We start from the raw sequence: 20589 nt of genomic DNA on the forward strand, positions 1-20589 counted from the left end.
GGGATATCACTACTAGCTATCCCCTTACCCTAACCCTTGCCCTAACCCTAAAGTTCGTGACTATCGCACGACAATGGAAGACATTCCAAATCGTGCTATGTCCTCCATTGTGGTGCGATAGTCACAGACCTTAGGGTTAGAGCACGGGTTAGGGTAAGGGGATAGTTAGTAGGGCTATCCCTGTACCTTGACCCATGCCCTAACCCTTAAGGTCCATGACTATCGCACCACAGTGGAGGACATAGCCTGTTTTTCAATGCCCTCCATTGTGGTGCGGTAGGTTCGGTATAGTGAGCTTAAGCGAAAGTGCACTTTCGTTAAAGTGCACTTTTGCTTAAGTGGGGATGGACTTTCCCATTTCAAAAAAGTGAATTTTTGTTGTAGGAAAGTACACCCCTTAGAACATATTAAACTTATACATTTGTTTGCTTATTTACTATATATATATATATATATATATATATATATATATATATATATATATATTTATTCAACTTAGTTTGCTATATTTATTTAAACGCTCCTCAATTCTGGCTCCTTGTTTAATTAATTGATGAATTAATGGACATATTTGTTTTTTTGCTGCTTGTCTGTTTTTTGGACTCTCGGAAATGATTGATGTTGATCTGTTAATGTTTCCCTGAACCGGGAGATCGTTTATTCCCTTTTAGTTCACTATTTAAATTAGAGGGAAAAATATTAGTGTAAAACATACAACGTGAAGCTTTTTGCCACAAGAAAGCCTCACGTGTATGCTGAATATTTGCTTATCCCCAGTGTAAGAAGAAAAATTAGCATATTCCGTTGCCATGATGACAGGAATTGAAAGCTCCACTGCTTTGCGGAACTTCCTTAGACAACAAGAAATCACTTTACATGGCAATAGCTATTTTTGAAAGTGCTTATAATGAGATATTGATTATTGTTAACAACAAATTTGAGACCCAGATATATTGCAACACGAGGAGCAGTGTGGTAAAGTGACTAAGCACTTAAGTAACTTGAAGCACTCAATGTAAAATGCAAACTCAATACCATCCCATGCAATACAAAAATCTTTATGGGAAAGTGAAAAGGGAAGGAGAAAGAGGGTAGAAAGGAGCAAGAAAGAAAAAAGGGGAGGAGGGAGGAAAAGGAAGAAAAAAGAAAAAAACACACCAGTGTTCCATTTACTATATCATTAAAACTTAATTCTTAAGATAAATTGACTAATGAAAAGTTCTTAATTCCAGCATGAACTGAGTAAAATACCATTATAAATTCTGATGGAAATTATATTCTACTGAACATCTAATAAGGTAATATTTAACTGCCTTCTACTGTTCGATGCTTTGTGAGCCCAGGTCATGACTAAAAGGGTCAGATCTCCTATCCTATCACCGGACAGTTCTTTCAATTTATTTATTTATTCTTGCTCAGAGATGTATGTGGAGGGAAATAAGTAAAGGAAGGAGGGAAGGGAGAGGAGAGGGAATGGGGGGAGAGAGAAAGAAAAAAGAAAAGAAAACTAAAACTGCAATTAATGACAGCTCCAACAAATGAAGAATAAGGGAGTAAGATGAGTTATTAATAGAGACTGGCTTTCTGGATATAACTGTTCACTGATAACATTTTTTTTCTCTTCTTCCTCTTTCTAAACATGACTAGAACAGAGAGATGGGGCTGATCTTATATAAATAAAAAAACAAATAGGTGCACATATACAAGGAAGATGATAATACTGAAAAAAGGGCACTGAAAAGACAGCTTTGGTAATCTCAGGACACCTAAAGTCTGTCATCAGTGAGGTTTGAGTGTTATTTCAGCAAATTATTAAGGGAAGTAAAAAGTTAGACTATCTTCTTTACTGAGTTAAGGAAAAGAAGATGTTACACTGTTATATGGATGGCAATTGTAATCAGAAAATTAATGAATTATATCTGGGATCTAAATTGTATCCATGGGGGGTTCTAATTAAGTTAGTAGACTTTATACTAACGTAAGAAACCAATGTCAACTACTAGATACCTAAAGTGATTGAAGTTTGTTTTTGGATGGATGTTTATACTTATACAGTGTTGCTGAAGACTGCATGTTATTATTGTTATAAACATTGACAACCTTATCTCATTAGTCAGTTTAAAGTTTTACAGTAATAACTCAATAATACTAATCAAGATTTGTAATCTTCTTCTGGTTATATGTAACTTGTGAACTAATGAACAAAGAAACCAAAGCTTACCATAAATGATCCATTAATGTAAAATTCACACAATTCCAGAAGGAAAAGAGAAGATTAGGTAGGGGAAGACTGAAACTTGATACCTTTTACTTACTCAGGGGCAAGTTCTATGAAATGTGTTTAATGTTTTCTACATTCTTTCTATGTATGTTTTGTTACTGAAACATGCAATGACCTTGCAGTATGTCATGAAATGTAGAGAATGTAACAATAGGTACACTTTGAAAGTTATAAAATAGGAAATGAATTTCATTAGTTTAAAGTATTCAAATTTATATTTGGCATATATAACTTCATAAGAATACATATGTGTATGTAGGTGTGTGTGTGTGTGTGTGTGTGTGTGTGTGTGTGTGTGTGTGTGTGTGTGTGTGTGTGTATATGGGTCTACCTGAAAATGCCGAAATCTCGAAATGCTGACGACGAGAACACCGACCCCGGAAGATCAACAATGAAGAAGACCGACAGTTGAGAATCCCGATGCTGAGAACACCAACATGTAAAGGTAAGTGTGCGATAGGGATGGACTTTAGGGTCAGGGTGTGGGTAAGTGTGCGATAGTGATGGTCTGTAGGGTTAGGAGTGGGTTAAGTGAGTTAGGGTTAGGTTGCGGGTCAGGTGAGTGTGCGATAGTGACAGACATTAGGGATAGGGGCTGGTTAAGTGAGTAAGAGTTAGGGCACGGGTTAGGTGAGTGTGCGATAGTGACGGACCTTAGGGTTAGGGTTTGGATTAAGGTTAGTGCATAAACAGTTTTGTATGTAAGGTTCAGTGTAGGTTTGTAAGGTTTTTGGTGTGCATGTGTTGTGTGTGTGCTTTTTGGACAGGGGATTTGTTTTGTTTGTTGAGCGTCGGGATTGTGGTTTGTCGGGTATGTGATGTTTCGTGTTTCTGAACTTTCGGTTTTGTGGTGACGGTGATTTCGGTGTCGGTGTTTTAGCACATCAGTGTTGTCAGGTAGACCCATATATATACATATATATATATATATATATATATATATATATATACACACACACACACACACACACACACACACACACATGCACACACACACACACACACACACACACACACACACACACACACACACACACACACACGCGCCCATTTTATTTTGGCAAGTTTATAGATTTAGTAACTGTTCAATTTTAGTGTATGCCATCATCCTATTGTTTCTTACATAAGGTCTGAATGGGTAAACTGATAGTCTGATGTGTACATAGTTATAAATTATTAAAACAATCATAAAGGGAAAATAGAGACCTTACTACAATACAGATAAAAAAGAAGGGATGAGGGAAGGAAGAAAAGAGAAAGAAAGAAGATAAAAGAAAAAGACAAAAAGAAAAGAGAAGGAAAAAAGGAAGGTAGGAGGGGAATGAGAGAAGAGAAAGAGGGAAAAAAAAGAATGGAAGTGGGGAAAAAAGAAAAAATAATTTATGAACTAATCTCCATAGAATACTATATGTTATGGAGCACAGATATTTCAGACTGTACAAGATATGAGGGATAGTCTATCAGATGTAAGTTTATCTGTTAGACTAGGACTTATTTGCATTCCATGTTTAGTGTCGGTATTTGTTCAAGTTAATGTTGTTCTTTTAATGATATTATTTTTAGTATTATTAAATTTTAAAACTTTCTATTTCAAGCCTGACATCATTTTTAATTTATCTAAAGCTACAAATGGAATAAGAAAGATCCCACTATCTAAAAAACTACAAATTAATATATTGTCATTGTTATCAGTGGGGAACTATTTAGTAGTAGTAAACATTAGAGAAAACAAATATTTAGAAGTAACCTGACATGGATTTAACATTGCTATCTTTAAATACTAATGGCTTAAATAACCCAAACAAAAGATCTTATTTACTTAAATATTTAAAATTAAATAAAGCACAACTAATTTTCCTTCAAGAAATGCACTTCAAAACTAATGATAGATATACATGGAATCCTAAAGACTACATGATCTTAGCACAATCTTCTTATAAATCAAAGACCAGAGGTGTAACAATTTTATGGAAAAAAACATTAATAATCTTGAGATTATTTATAAATATATGGATAAAGATGGTCTTATAGCTCTCATTGTAGTCAATTTTAACAACAGAATATGGACTTTAGTAAATCTATTTTGATTCCCTGGTATTGGAATAGGAACTGTTAGCACTTAGATCTGATTACTAATAACTATAAAGGTAACTTAATAATAAGAGGAGACTTTAATTGCATCTTAGATACTTCTGAAACTACTAATAAGAGACCTTTTCATTTATCATCCACAGCAAAATCTTTAGGAAAATGGACAGAATCATTTAATTTACTAGATACATTTGAATGCAAAGAAGTTCATTCATTTCTCCCATCAAGACTATAGATTTAATAGTCAAACTAGAATAGACAAATTATTTGTTGCTCACGATGTACTTTTAAAAATCTCTTCTTTCTCAATAATACCTTGTCCATTCTCAGATCACAATTCTCTGGTCTTGACATTTCAAATTGAATTCAAACCATTACATTTTTCTTCTAGAATTTCATCATATATTATAAAAATCAAATAATTCAAACCTTGGTTATTATCAGAACTGCAATTCTTTTTAGATATTAATTATACTACAGAAATTACCACTGTTATGATATGGGATTCACTAAAATTATACATATTTGGCAAAACCCTTAATTGGTATAAAAATAAAGTCAAAGAATGGGACTCAGAATTACAAGAATTACAAACTCAACTTCTACTACTGAAATCTGAAAAAAAACAACCTCTTCAGAAACTAAAAAGAAAGTAGAAGAAGTAAATAAGAAGTATAATGATATCCTAACACACAAAACTAATTTAGCATTAGAGAGATTAATACTTTCATAATTTATCTACAAGGGTCAAAATACAAGCCAAAGCTAATAATATTATAAAGATTAAATATGAAGGATTGGGCAAGAGAGTATTGGATGTAGGAGATATTCTTGATACATTCAGACATCCTTATACAGAACACTTCAAAAACGAGGAATCTTACAGTGATCAATTGAATCTGGAAACAATATCTACTAACTAAGCTAAACAAAATTCCTGAAGAACATAAATTTGATTTGCAGAGACCCATATCATATAAAGAAATTACTGATAAGATAAAAGAAAGTAAATCTAATAAAGCACCAGGTATAGACGGTATAATAACAGAGCTTTATAATTTTTTTCCTTCATCCATAATCTCACGTTTTTACAAAACACTATTAGATGTCCAGTCACAAACAATAATACCTCCTTCTTGGAGATATTCTTTAATCACTCCAATTCTAAAAGAAAATAAAAATTCCAACTTCTGTTCCTCATATAGACCAATATCTTTATTAAATAATGATTATAAAATATTTATGTCAATTATTGCCAATAGAATGAAAATTCCTCTAACTAAAATAATTAATAATGATCAAACAGGTTTTATTCACAATAGACATACCCATGACAATATCAAAAGGATAATTATACTTATTGATTATTTAAATAGGGAGAAACAGGAAGCACTAATAATTGAACTGGATATGGAGAAAGCTTTTGACTCACTATCTTGGGAATATGTTTTCAAAGTTCTAGTATTAGTTGACTTCCCCCTTTTTTATTCAGTTCATAATGAATATATACAAAAATAATTTAGCATATGTTAAACCAGGTCCTTTAACCTCAGAATCCATTATGCTTACTAAAGATACTAAACAAGGATGCCCATTATCTCCTGTTTTGTTTGTATTGGCTATTGAAATTTTTGCAGTTTTAATATGTAACAATCCAAAAATAAGAGGTGTAGAGATATATATGGTCAATATAACTCTAAAATAATGTTATTTGCTGATGATATATTACTTACATTACCTAATTCAAAAGAAACATTAGAACTGTTAGATTTATTAATTGGGAAATGTTATAAGATCTCAGGTCTATACTTCAATAAACTAAAATCTGAATGTTTGCTACTAAACAAAAAGAAAGAAGTACAAATAAATGAGAACCATATAATAGGGAAACAAGTTTTTACTTTAAAATATGTAGATACTGCCGTATGCAAAGATTTGAATGGGTTAATAACAGCAAATTATAATAACATAATTAATGATATCAGAATGTTGGTGGAAAAAATGGAATAAAATATTTTTGACCTTTGAAGAAAGTTTACAATTAACAAACATGGTTTTACTTCCCAAAGTATTATATGTATCAGTAGCCCTTCAATTGTATCCAGAGAGACATCTCCTTAAAGAAATAAATACAATTTTATTAAGGTTCTTATGGTATCCTAAAAGAAACAGAGTGGCTTATACACGTCACATTAGGCCATGGGAACAAGGAGGACTGAACTTTCCAGATATCAAAAGCTATTTAAAAGCATCTATATTTAAAACCGTTATAGAATGGATAAACCCTAATTACTCTGCTAACTGGAAGACATTGTACACTGTTATACTAATACATGAATTCAATTAATTAAAAAAAATCTCAATATTGGATAAAGATAATAAATTATGGTATTTACTAAGTATTGATATGCAATATAATTTAACCGGGGCTACTAAATCATACTTGATTAATTTTCTTTTTAATGTCTTTAGGAAATTCATCAATGCAAACATGGAATTAAAACTTTGGTGTGATCTTTTAAACCCATTTACCATTATAAAAAAATATCCTCGTAAATTATATAAAGAAATGCTTACTTCCTGTGAACATAAGAACTTTATTTGTTGGATACAATGCATCAAATAACTAAAGGTTGTAGATATGCTAATGGTAAGGACACTTTATGATTTACCATCCCAAGATTGGTTAACTTTACAGAGTATTTTAATGTACTCTCAGGATTTATGATGAATAATTAGCAGCTCTTCCTTTAAAGATACTTCAAAACTCATAAATTACTTATATGGAATCGTATATAATAATCTTAATATAAAGAATAACATCCCAAACTTATATAAAGAATTAATAAAGTATAAAATGACACCTAAATTGAGTTTCTGGCAATATATCACTAAAGGGCATTCATTATATCTGTCTTCAGAAATCAGATCAACCATCGTACTATCAACAAAGTACACTTCTAGTTCACAATATTGGAACATTTTCAATTGGAAATTTATTCATAGAGCATTTTTAACTCCAGATAGAATGGCTAGAATTAGTTCTAACATTAATGGAATATGTTGGAGATGTGCACAGGTATGTAAATCAGACTGGAATCATATTTTTGATTGTATTAACATTAAACCTTACTAGAAAGATATTCACAATTTTCTTATTATTTAATGAATCATTTGTATTATCTAAAGCTTTAATTCTATTGAATGTTAATGAAGGCCCTTATCTGAATAAAACAAACATACATATTATGGACAATTTTAGCGATTTACAGGAAATGTATAACTAGAAGATGGAACTCAAAGTCAACGCCTACCTTAAACGATGTTTTAACTTTATTAAAAAGATCAGAACTGAAGGAAATCAAAATTAATGAACTAAGAACACATCCAAAGCCACTGGTAAATAACCCTTGGAAAAAAGTTTTATCACTAATTGATACTTTGCAACTGCCAACAGACCCACTCTGATAACTGTAAATTGTTTCATTTGTTTACTTTTATGTATCATTGTTTTTTATTATTGATGTCAGGCTGTTTGTAAATACTGTAAATAGTGGTTTAAAATGTTATGATTAATATGTTATGAATGGTTTAACAAAATTATTTGGAAATAAAAAAATACATGAGTAAAAAATGTAGTTTGTTCTTGCACATGTATCGTAAGCATTAGAAAAAAATGTGACAATAAAAATATAGTTTACAAATATAAATTGCTCTGTACAGAGCTATCAAGTAGGTAAAGAAAGTTGCTTTACTATGTTACAATTCACGGTGTTTATAACTGTATGAAACTTATGATTACACACTGTAGTCTATCCTCATCAGAGGCACTAACTCACCCAAACACATTTGTAGTCATAAAATGAATTAAAATAGTAGCTAGTTTAGTGGAGAGGGAGAGAAGGAGAGAGCATCAGAGAAAAAGAGACTTTGTTGTAATTCTAGGTATAAAATGATCCCCAAAGTGCAGATTAATTTGTCACCCATGATATCTGAATGTAAGCCCCAAAAGTCAGTCTTTGTTCTTCTTGGGTCTTTGTTGCAGCAATAACGTCTAGGTGTCTCTGTTGCTGGCTGAGCCCAACATCCAGCCTTAGTTTCAGAGCTGAGAATCCTTTTCCCATGTCTGGGCTGACATTGCCTTTAACTCAGACATCTTCCCAAACTTATTATATAGGAGGCATCGGCCTATGCAATCTTCACTTCTTTCTTGCTATGTAAGACTGAAAGAAATTGTATCTCATTCTGGCATCTGTCCAAGTTTATGCTTTCAGAACTTCAAAAGGAAAGTGCCCTGTTGGAGACCCGTGTTACTTTTTTGTGTTTATTCTTATAGTTATTGACTTTATTTGTATTTAGCACATGTTCAGGAATCTTGTTTCTAGACACATAGGTGTGGAGTATGTCTGTTCCTGAGATATTACCAGGTCTGCCTGTAAGCACCAGATTCCACACAAAGACTTTCATATCCAATGCAATTTCTGCATCAGCTCAGATTATGATGTAACTAACTTCAGTATCTTCCAAGGTATTACCCAAAGTTCCTAAAGAGAAGGCAGGAAAACCTCCAGTTGTACCAGGCCAAACAGAGACTTGTGGTTCTGCTGAAATCTTCTGCAGTATGTGCAGACTGAGAGCAGCAGAAGTGATGGGACATCCACAGTAAAGAGAAAAAAAAAACAGAAATGCAGCTATGAGGAGAAAGAATATGAGACCCTTGAAATTTCAGGTTCAATAAAACCAATATGTCTGAGGGTGCAATCTCTTTGGAAGTAATTGATCAGCCCATAGGCCTGACACTTGCTACTACCAAGGCCTTTGATGTCACCCCTTAGGAGTCTATTTAGCCTGCAGCCCCTACCATGTCCCACTGGACAGAAGACCAGGCCTAGTTTTCCTTCCTTACTGGATGACAGTTCTTTGACATTTATAACAAAATGCCATTTGATTATTAAACAAGGATATGGTGGAATTTCCATGGTTGTTGTCAAGGAAGACATCTGCACCTTTAAGCCAGAATCCAGGGATGCCAACCCCCCCCCCCAAAGTTGTCATCTTCCTGGTGGATGCACTTCCAACTTAGATACCAGCAACTGCACCCAATGTTCCCATTTAACACTGACAGTGGCCTGGGGGGTGGGTCTGTCCCATATAGCAACATCCAGAATCTATATGTTAGGATTGGTGAAGTTGGCTCAGGTCTGTAGCCAGGTTAAGAATAGCCATCCATGCAGAGGAAAAGGGAAGTCTCCCTTACAAGGGACAAAGACTTCTCTAATTTTAAAGAGGAGGAGGAGGTACTGGACTACAGGTCACAGTGTTCCTCTCATCCTTGTTTTGATGCAGAAAATGAGGTCACTTTGATCTCTAACTCCCTGGCAGAAGACATATCATTTGGGGGCACCCCCTGAGTTGTGAATGCATACGTTATGTGGTAGTCTTAGGAGGCCTTTATCTCCCAGAAGAGATACTGAGATCTTCTAGTTCTCCAGTCTCCTAAGCCATTGATTATCTCTTTAATCCAAGAAGCCCTTTTGTTTATGTTTTGAACAACATCCTTGAAGCCAACCCCCCCCCCCCCCCAAACACACACACATAAACACTCCTCATTGGCCTTATAGATACTGTAGAACTCAGGAAGCTCACACGTTTTTGCATAAGAACTCCAATGTAAATCCAGACATAGTATCTATGAGAATTGCAAAGGGTGAAATACACTTCCCAATGACAGGAAAAGCAGATTGCCAGAACTGCTTGAGATGACAGTGTATATCAATACTGCAAGAAATATACAGCCACGCAAGAGCCTTCACTGTTTAATACTTAATACCTACTATAGTGGAGTCCTATGGGATAGATACAAATTACAATTTAAGGACATATCAGTGTTTCAGCTACATGGCTTCTGAAGGACCATGACGTTCTACTTTTTGGTCTTTGGTCTTTGTGTGTACAGTCAGGATGCTCTACAAGTTATAGATAAGCCATGTTTAGTCTTTTCCCGAATTTATAAGTGAATTCTTTGGCTATAGTTTAAAATCAAGCCTTATGTTCATAAGCATAAAAGTGCCTTCAAAATAATCCAGATAACATACAAAACAAAGGGTAAAAAGGTCACAAACAATTCAGTAAACAAATAAAACACAAAAATGACCCAACCAAACTAGAGTCTTCATTATGTCATGTCTTAAACCTCCTGTAGTGGAATATCATGGGAGGAATATATAAATGGCCACTTAAGAACACATCAATGTTTCAGGCTACATGGCTTCTGAATGCTCCTGAGGTTTTACTTTTTACTTTTTAAGCGTTTATGGGTACATTATGCCTATATATAAATATATATATATATATATATATATATATATATATATATATATACATATATTGACATGCCGAGACCATATCATCGACATTCGGAATGTCGAACATTAAAAAAAAAAAAATACAAATGTTACAAAATAAAAACACATTTCTAGCAGAGACCCCACCCCCCCCCACCCCCTGTAACTTAAATATACCAACTCCAAGATCGCACTACAGTGCAGGAATGAAAATCTCTCCATTCTGCACTATAGTGAGATGCCGGGTCTGCATTGTCGAAATTGCAAATGTCAATCATATGGTTTCGACCATATGAATGTCAACATTTTGCAGTTTCGACAATGTGAAGGGGACCCATATATATATATATATATATATATATATTATATATATATATATATATATATATATATATATATATATATATATATATATATACTTTACATTCCACTTAATGACAGTTACTTAATGACAGTTTATGTAAACAATGAATGCAAAACTTAATCTGGGACACAGCTGCAGTTGCACTGAGTTATTAACTGGAAGGTAAATCATATGTGTGTGTGTGTGTGTGTGTGTGTGTGTGTGTGTGTGTGTGTGTGTGTGTGTGTGTATTAGAAAAGTTCTTGATATCAGTTTTGTTTAAGCTTACAAATACAAAATATATCCAAAACGTAAGTATTTGCTGTAGTGAAATCAAACTGCTATGTATTTCTATTTTTATTAAAGTGAGAATTTCATTTTTTTTTAAATTTCAGCTGTAAAATATGAAAACATTCTATTTAAAATATAAGATGCCATTGTTCACTGTAGTTGAAGTTAGGAAAATTATTTATGGAATTTTATAGCTGAGTATCAAACCATCATCAAGTGAACATTTAATTAGAACTTGGGAAATTGTTTTGGAGATACATATCTTTATGAAAGTTGAAACAATGGCTTAATGCAGTCAGTAACAAAGGTGTACAGAGATGAAAAATGTCCAGTAGTAAAGGGATTAACAGTTATGCAGTTACACTCAAAAGACTGAACAGCAGTAATTCTACAACACAAGCCTTTCAGTTTTCTCTAGCAGCTTCATAAGCAATTTCAAGAAGAATTTGTCAGGTACTTTGCAAGAAAGAGATGTCAGACATTAGTTAGTGCGCTGGAACTGCACATTAATTTAGCATTAGCCTTATCCTGAAAGGTAATGAATGTATAGTCTCAGACAGGATTAATGAGGACGGAGTTGGTAAAGCAGAGCTCTATAAGAGTCAAGGTACACTTCTTATTTATGGCCTGTGGTCATTTATTGAAGTGTATTCTGATAAGCATTTCTTCACTGAACTGAAGGTCTTTAAATATAAATATTTCAGGTCTGTAGTTCACAGACATAGTACACAGCAGAGGAAAAACGTGGAGGCATGGTTTATCTGCTAAACGTTTGCCAAATGGAGTAGGGTATTCCTCTTTTCTCTGAGGGTGTACACCCTAAATTTAGTATAGTCAAGCCTAGGGGTATGCCTAGAGATATTTTTTGTTGTTGTTTTTAGATTAGTTTGTATAAATGAATAGCACTGAGTTTCATTTGAAGCATTTCATTTCTTAGAATTGAAATTCTTGCCATCATATTGATGACATTATTCATAGTATCACAGAGCTAACAATGACATTATCCATAGTATTCCAGAGCTAACGCTGGCATTATCCATAGTGTTCCAGACCTAACGCTGGCAGACTTTAATGATGATTTTACGTTGGCCACAACATAAAGAGGACCAGACAACACTTCAGGGTACAACAATATAACATCTTGTCTCAACACCATGTACCATTAACATACTATGTTAAGGAGCTCTGTGGAACATTTACACAAAAAAGTAGACTCTAGAAGCTTGTAATTCTTTATTTTTATCGCTAAGCTACAGCTACATTATGGTTTGTTATATAAATTGAATGTCTGAAGAGGTAAATCCCCTCATGTACAGAATTAGATGAGTTAAGGCATAATGAGAGGTTAGTATCCCGTTCTGATGAAGTCCATGGAGGATAAAAGCGCTTAACTAGAGTACAAACTGGATTTATGTTAAAATAAAGCCTGATATACTTGTTCCTGTTTGTCTCGACCATTTCTGAGGAGCTGTGTGGTCAGAACAGATTTTAGTTACTAGGTGAGTTTTGCACCTAAGAAAATGCTTTCATGATTTTGCCTTTTTTAGTGAAAGTACAGTGCATCGATTTCTTCTTACAGTATATCCTTCTAATACCCAGTGACAGACCCATGAGTATCAAGGAGACGGAATTCATTGAATTGGTGTTTCTTTAGGGCACATTGAAGGCAATGATTTTAGCCATTCACTAATTAAAGAAGATACTATAATACTAGATACAATGAGTCTACAAGGTAAAGCAGTTTTTGCAAGTGCTAGAGAAGATGGTGGTAACTTGTGTATGGAAAGGCAGTAACAGCATCATCCACATAAATAAGGTACTGGGCTAACTAGGAGAATGTTTAAAGAGCATTCAAAGTGGCTGCTCAATGACATATCATTCAGGGACATATGATGTAGAAGGTAAACAGGTGGTATATAACAAAGAAGGTTAATGCTTTTTTCCTGGCAGTTGAGCTATTATGATAGCGTTTGCACAAAATTAGGAGTTAAGTGTCCAAGTAAATTAAAAAAAAAAACTTTATATAGTCTTGATGGAGAGTAGAAAAGTTGCACATGTGAATTAGATTGTTTATGTCTATGAAGAATCAGCTAAATTTGCAACAGCTGATTCTATGCTGTATTAATTTCAGAGTCAACATAGGTTAAGTATATAGATTATTAGCTATTTTATAGAGTGCAAGTCAGAACATCTCTAAAAGGAGGTATAGTGTGGAGGCAAGATGGTACCTGAAAAAGTAAATGACATTACCATTTTATGTTGTGTGCCACTGACAGAGATGGACTTCTAGGAAATAAGGAAGTATAGTAGGGAATAATGGCTGTGATCTCTCTCTCTCTCTCTCTCTATATATATATATATATATATATACAGAGAGAGAGAGAGAGATAAGTAAGAATGAGGTAAAAAAATGGAATCTAGAATATCCTTTTACGGCTTTGACTCTAATGGTATAAAACCATGGTATAAATTACTGAGACATTAAATAAATTTTTGTCTGGTTTGGTAAAACTGACTGTGAGGCAAAGGAAGTGTTAAATGAGTGACTGTGTGTTAAAATGAATAAGAGTTACATGTACTAATGGAAGCAGAAAGCCTATGAGGTCTAAGAGGAACTTGGAGGGCTCACCATGTTCATGAAATGAAGTAGAAATGTAACATTTATATTTAGTAGGGACGGACAAAGCATTATTTTTGTTAGTTATGGAGGTTGTAGAATTTCACATAGCATCACAGATTGTGGTGGGTACTGTGGCACTTGCAGTCTGGAATACATCATGTGTGCATTGTGATCATAGCTCTTAACCTCTTAGCACAAAAAATCTGGACAATGCCAAAATAATGGGGAACAAAGCCCCAAAAATAGGGACAAATTTTAAATATTACTCTTACAAACTTAGAAAGTTGCTAGAATGTAAGGTCTTGTGTTACCACACATTTTAGGAAGGATGTGAAATTCAAATTCCTCTTATTATTTAGTGAATTCAGTCCACACAGATTAGCCACAAAAATCAAGAAAACCACATTTTTTATGAGGAATGGACCAAAAATATGAAGCAAAAATATGGACATTCTGTGAAAATCTGGACAGTTGAGAGGTATGATTGTGATGATGATATATAATTACTAATTAATACCCTGGTCACCCAATGTCTCAGTTCGCTGCAATAAGAACGGTAGTAAAAAAGGGAAGGACAATCAAATGGGAAAGAGGAAAGACTGATATACATATTATAAAAATGTTTACAAGGAAGACAGATTAGTATTTGTTAATGAAATGGATGCTGATATTTTTTTTGCTTTGTTTTAGCCAGCAGTTCCCATGTTTGCTATGTACTGCATGCCTATGTTATTGTGAGCATCTCACAGCGCAGGTCTGTATTATAATTCCTCTGTTACAGTATTCCAGTGCAAATGTTATTTAGTGTAATCATTAATTATACTCTATATCCTGGATACACTAATACTGGAAATGGATGAGGACATCAGTGAATTGGGCAGTGCCTTATCAAGTTTTTATATTAGACTTGTCACCTTTCTTAGTTGGGTTGCAGCTACAGAGTGCATCAGACTAAACTGATGTCCTCTTTATTCTGAGAAGCAGGTTATCTGTCTGAAGCGTACTTATTGTTTTTTCTTTTCTTTTACAGGTTGTATGGGTGCCCGAGGGGTATATGCCTACAAGCTCTTTAATGACCTTTTTGCCAACTACTCAAATGCACTGCGCCCTGTGGAGGACACAGACAAGGCTCTTAATGTCACCCTGCAGATTACACTATCTCAGATTATAGATATGGTAAGTAATTGGAGGAAATGTTTTGCTGTGCCTGTTGCATTATAGGAAAGTTTTAGGTATATATTATCAAGTTTAATTCAGTATAATTACATATAAGCTTGTGTATCACTTTCAGGTGAGACCGTCACAATCTCAGAACAAGACAAAGCTGAGTAATGGTTTAACATATGAAAAAAAAAGATCCCAGGCTTAATCAAAAATATGACGTATTAAGCAACAACCTAATAAAACTTTTGTCTGTGTAAAACTTAGGCAGACAAACATTTCTTTTAGAGTACATTTGTCATAGATGCTGGAAGATCAGACAATTGTGAGTTCTATTCCCACACCAAGTGCTTGCATTCATTTCCCATTATTGACATTGCAGTGCAACATAAAGGGGGTGCTGTATTCCTAAGTATACTATCCTTTAGAGGAGAAATTAAACTGAAGCCCCATCTACCTACACAGGTAATAACTTAGGTGGCTGTAAAAGATGTTATACCATTTATTGAAAACAATTATTAAATTCAATTGCAAAACAAAATAAATTCAGTTAATACAATATCAGTGTATAAAGATAAGAAAAGGAAAGATAAAAAGAGGTAAGGGAGAGTACCAGTGCAGAAGGTCACATACTCCCTATTTTTAACCCACTTGTTATTGTAAAGAATCTCATCACGTCTACTCTGTGACAAGGGCCACATGCTCAGGGCAACAGTAACATCAATAACAGCAGTAACTCATTTCAAAAGCTTTTCATACAAAACAAGTAATAAATTGTCAGTATTTCAAATAACTCAAAATAAACTTGTTTAACTAAAATATTCCAGAATCCTTCAATATATTTGCATGTTAAGATCTATTCAATTGTTTCTTCCTCAAAGCAACCTTCATATGAACATTTTTGTTCTGTAAGCATATATGTTTAATAAAAATCCAGAGGAAATTGCCATGTGACAATATTCTCATGAAATTCCACAAAGAGCAGTCAGGATATGTTCTTTTTTGTCTTTCTGTCTTTCAAAAGTAGCACATTTAATATCCTCACCTAAGGAATCCAAACTAGAAATACCATAATAAAAACAAATTATATCATGATACAACAAATGTCACCTGTCCATAAGAGCTTGACAGGTATCTTTCCATGATAAAATTTGAATTCTGCAACCAACCATCAAACAAACAACAATATTCCAGGCAGAAGTGTCAAAGTACAACTGAAACAAAGCAAAAAACACTTTCTCACAAACACATAATGGACTTAATTTTGTTGAGAACTTTCATCAGATAGTAAATAAATGTTATCAGAACTTTAATAAGTATTCCATTAAACTAGATATATATAGCAAAGTGTCACACGGTGCCTTATATAAAGTCAAATGACACACACAAGCCATAAAATACAAAATAATTATTTACACTTTAAAAACATTTTATATTAGCTGGTTCAATCAAGAATTGCATTTTAGCTTGCAAAAATATCTCCCACTAATTCTCTCTCTCTCTCTCCCCCTCCTTACAGGAGTCACCTTCTCTTTTATAATTTGATATCTACATTACAAAAACAGTTTCTTTATTTTCCCTTTTTACTTTCCAGTAATGCAAAAGACCTACTACCATAGTGTTTTTTTTAAGATGGGGGTACCCTTCCTCCATTAACAAATACTGAGCTATCACCCTAAAATGATTTGATGATTTGCCACAAGTGGTTTTGCCACAATTTGCCACAACCAGTTGAAATAAATGCAGAGGCCCACTCTTTATAGGATCTAAGCAAGTGTCCCAAAGAGAAAAAAAATACCAAACTCATTCAACTAACTTTCATAGGTTCAGGTAAAGGATAATCTGTTAGTAATAATTAACAGTTTCCAGAAAAAATGAAATGCACCCTAACTAGTTAACTGTATTTCATACATAAACTCCATAAACAATTATACTAAACCTTGTAAAACACCACTCCAGAGGCATAGAGGAATACAGGCTTGAACATAGCCCAGCCAACCTGCGTTAGATTAGTAGCTCGTGTGACTGATGGAATGGCAGAGAGGGATAAGTGTACCCATCTAAGGGGGAAGGAAGGCTGCAATGGTGACCCCATCATCAATCCTTGCTGGAAGCTGGGGATGCTGACATAGGGGGCTTAGCACAAAGAGGGGAATAGTGTGGTGATATGGCTGAGTGGCTCAGATATAAGGCAAATACTGCATGTAACCTTTGTAATCCTGCCCCTTTGGCACTACAATTCAGACTTACAGAGAGAGGGGATGTAGGCTGGTCAAATAGGGAACTCCCCAGTGGAAGGTAATGGTGATAATCCCATGGACACTCTTGGGTTCCTCAACCAGCCTCTGTTTAATCGGGTAGGCCATGGAAGTAAAAGGGAAGCTGGTAGACCTAGAGATGGATGATGGCACAGGAGTAGAGGGCTGTAAGGTGATGCAGAGGAGCAAAAAAGAGCTCCAAAAAAGTTAAAATAAATAGTAAATAATAAACCCTGCAAATACCTGTCTTTTCCAGCACCATATATCTCAGGTTCACTAAAACAGGAATGAAGCCATAATTGAAATAGTTAGGACTGTTTACTAGAAAACTTAATTTGGCATTGTGATATTCTCACACAGAGGATGACATTTCTTCCAACCTGGCAGTGGCACTTCTAACCCCTGCCCATCATGTGATCAACCTATTTGAAAAAAATAATATGTGAACATGATACTAGGAATATTTTGATATGCAAAAATGAAAATTCATGGTTTAATCTTAACAAAAGAAAGTGAGAGACTTGTTGCAAGTAATTTGCTCTGATGAAAGTATTAGACTGATAAAACCAGATAATGGGGTGGATTGGTAATGAAGGATCACCTGAAATATGTGGGTAAGATGCTAACATATGAAATGATGATACACATTCTATGGTGTCAAGGAATTAAATTAATATTGCTTACATAAAAATTGTTGGTATTTTGTATGATCTTCTATAAATACACAAAGGTTGCAAAAAAACTAAACCTAGTATTTTGGCATTCTAAAAAAACATAAACTTAAATAGTCCATCTTTAAGGGCCATTGTGAATGCCAGGGCATGAAAAATGTAGCGCATTTCAAAAATTATTGATATTTAATTGTACTGTGTGTGAACATTTTGCTCATTTCTTAAGATTTATTGGATTGTTTAAAAAATATCACTAAAGAGTTATATAATGATTATATTTTGTCACTACTGACATAAAAGGTTTATTTTCAGTAATTTCACATAAAGTTATTCCTAACTTGCTCCATGAAATTTTAGCAGGTATCAACATTATGTCTACAAGAGAGGTTAATACTGTATGTCGGTTGATGGGTGTTATACTAGAAAAAAAAATGGATATTTTTTGAAGGTGAATTTTTTCTCCAAGGAACAAAGGTAGCTATGGATGTGGAATATGCCCTTGTGTTTGCAAACATTATAATGGCATACCGAGAAAAGGCATTTCTTTTCAATTTTGAATATATCCCCTGTTGGAACTTTTGTCTCATATTTCTTGATGATATTTGCATTTTTTGGATTGACACAATTGAGCAATTAAAGAACTGTTAAAGGTATATTAATTCCACCACAGAATTTCTGAATTTTACCTGGGAATATTCCTATGAGAAATTGTGCTATTTGGGTATGGAAATTACTAGGGATACTGTGAACACCAACATTTGCTCTAATATTTATTGCAAACCTACTTATTCTAATTCCCTATTATATTTTAGCAATTGTTACCCCATGAGCCAGATAAAGACATTAAACTAAAGACAGATGATCTGTTTGGCTAAAATGATTTTGGATGACAACACCTTTGTACCAGAAATGGCAAAACTAAAGGAGGCATAGCCATATTTGACACCGCTGACTATAACACACTAATGAATGATATGTTGAAAGCTGACACTACGTATCTTTTAATAGATAGTATGAAATTGAATAAAATTATTAAAACTGTCCAAGCAGATTTGTATGATATGCTCATGTGTTATCAAATATCAGATACTTTATATGAATACTTCTCCATTGACAGTCCAGTAGTTCCAGTAATCAAGGGACTACCAAAGTTACACAAGGGGATTTTACCCCCACCAATGAGACCAATAGTATCAGGAGCTAAGTGGACTACTGAGAATATATCTAATTATTTAGAAAAAACCTTGAGACCGTTAGTTGAAGCCATCCCCACAATTCTTAAAGATACATATCAGCTTATTGAATATTTACAATCTTTGGATATTGAGTTTAGAGAAAACAGACATCTTTTAATTACAATGGATGTACAAAGTCTTTTTACTTCAATCCCGAATGATACTGGGATAGAAGCCATACGAGAATTACTACAACACAATCAGACTATAAGTGGGGACACAACTATTTTAGTCTGTCAACTACTGGATTTAGTACTCAGCAACAATGTGTTTGCGTTTGGGGGTAACCTCTTCTTACAAACTTGTGGCGTGGCCATGGGGACCCCCTGCGCAAACACATATGCTAATTTAGTTGTGCATCATTGGGAGATGAAGTATGTTTTTAAACATATTTTATTCCAAAAGGTTTTAATTTACAAACGTTTTGTCGATGATATATTAATTGTGTGGGATGGCTCAGCCGAGGAATTTTATAATTTTAAAAATTATTTAGAGACTACTACTATGTTCCTTAGGTTTTCAGTTGAAGCCTCACATTTTTCTGTAAACTTCCTGGATGTCAGTTTAAACATCAGGAGAGGGAAACTAATAACTACATTGTTTAAAAAAGAATGCTGGAGAAATACAATCTTGAAATATGACAGTATGCATCCGCGCCATACATTTAAAGGCATACTGAAAAGTCAGTTTACTAGACTAAGCAAGATATGTATGGATAAAGATGACTTAAATGTAGAAGCTGATAAAATGGTGGAAATGTTTTTAGAAAGAGAATATGATTTTGATTTGGTAATGGAAGTTCGAAACAATGTCTTACCATCTGAAAGTCTGATACAAGTTGACACAAAATGTAATTATTATATACCCTGTTTTAAAAATGACATGTACAATTATAATGAGAAAGTATCTTTTATTACGACTTATACCAATGATTTTTTGAACATTAAGAAAATATTATTTAATAATTGGAAGGTCCTACTACTAGATGAACCTACAATGAAAATAGTAGGTGTTACTCCACACATAATTTATAGGAGTAATAGAAATTTAAAATCTCTATTATGTGACAGAATACCCAAATTAATGCATGACCAACAGCCCCTAAATGATTTCTATGGAACTTACCCCTGTCGCCATTGTAATTATTGTAAGTTTATTACTAAACATCAGTCTTTTATACATCCGGAGTTTAATTATACTTTTAAACCAAGATTTAGAGCCACATGCGACACTACAGGATTAATTTACTTGGCTACATGTGAATGCTGCAGTGCATTTTATGTAGGACTCACAA

At 33.9% G+C, this 20589-nt stretch overlaps 1 protein-coding gene across 1 annotated transcript in view; it reads left to right on the plus strand.

The window, feature by feature from the left end:
• CHRNA10 (cholinergic receptor nicotinic alpha 10 subunit) overlaps window positions 1-20589 on the plus strand; it is an 867306-nt gene that overhangs the window by 355584 nt on the left and 491133 nt on the right. Inside the window, exon 2 of the mRNA XM_044073048.1 lies at window positions 15001-15146. Coding sequence (XP_043928983.1) covers window positions 15001-15146 — 146 coding nt within the window. The remainder of the gene's footprint in view (window positions 1-15000; window positions 15147-20589) is intronic.

The sequence above is a fragment of the Protopterus annectens genome, chromosome 5.part1 (genome assembly GCF_019279795.1).
Source record: "Protopterus annectens isolate FY-2018-M chromosome 5.part1, PAN1.0, whole genome shotgun sequence".
In the NCBI taxonomy this organism is placed as follows: Eukaryota; Metazoa; Chordata; order Ceratodontiformes; family Protopteridae; genus Protopterus; species Protopterus annectens.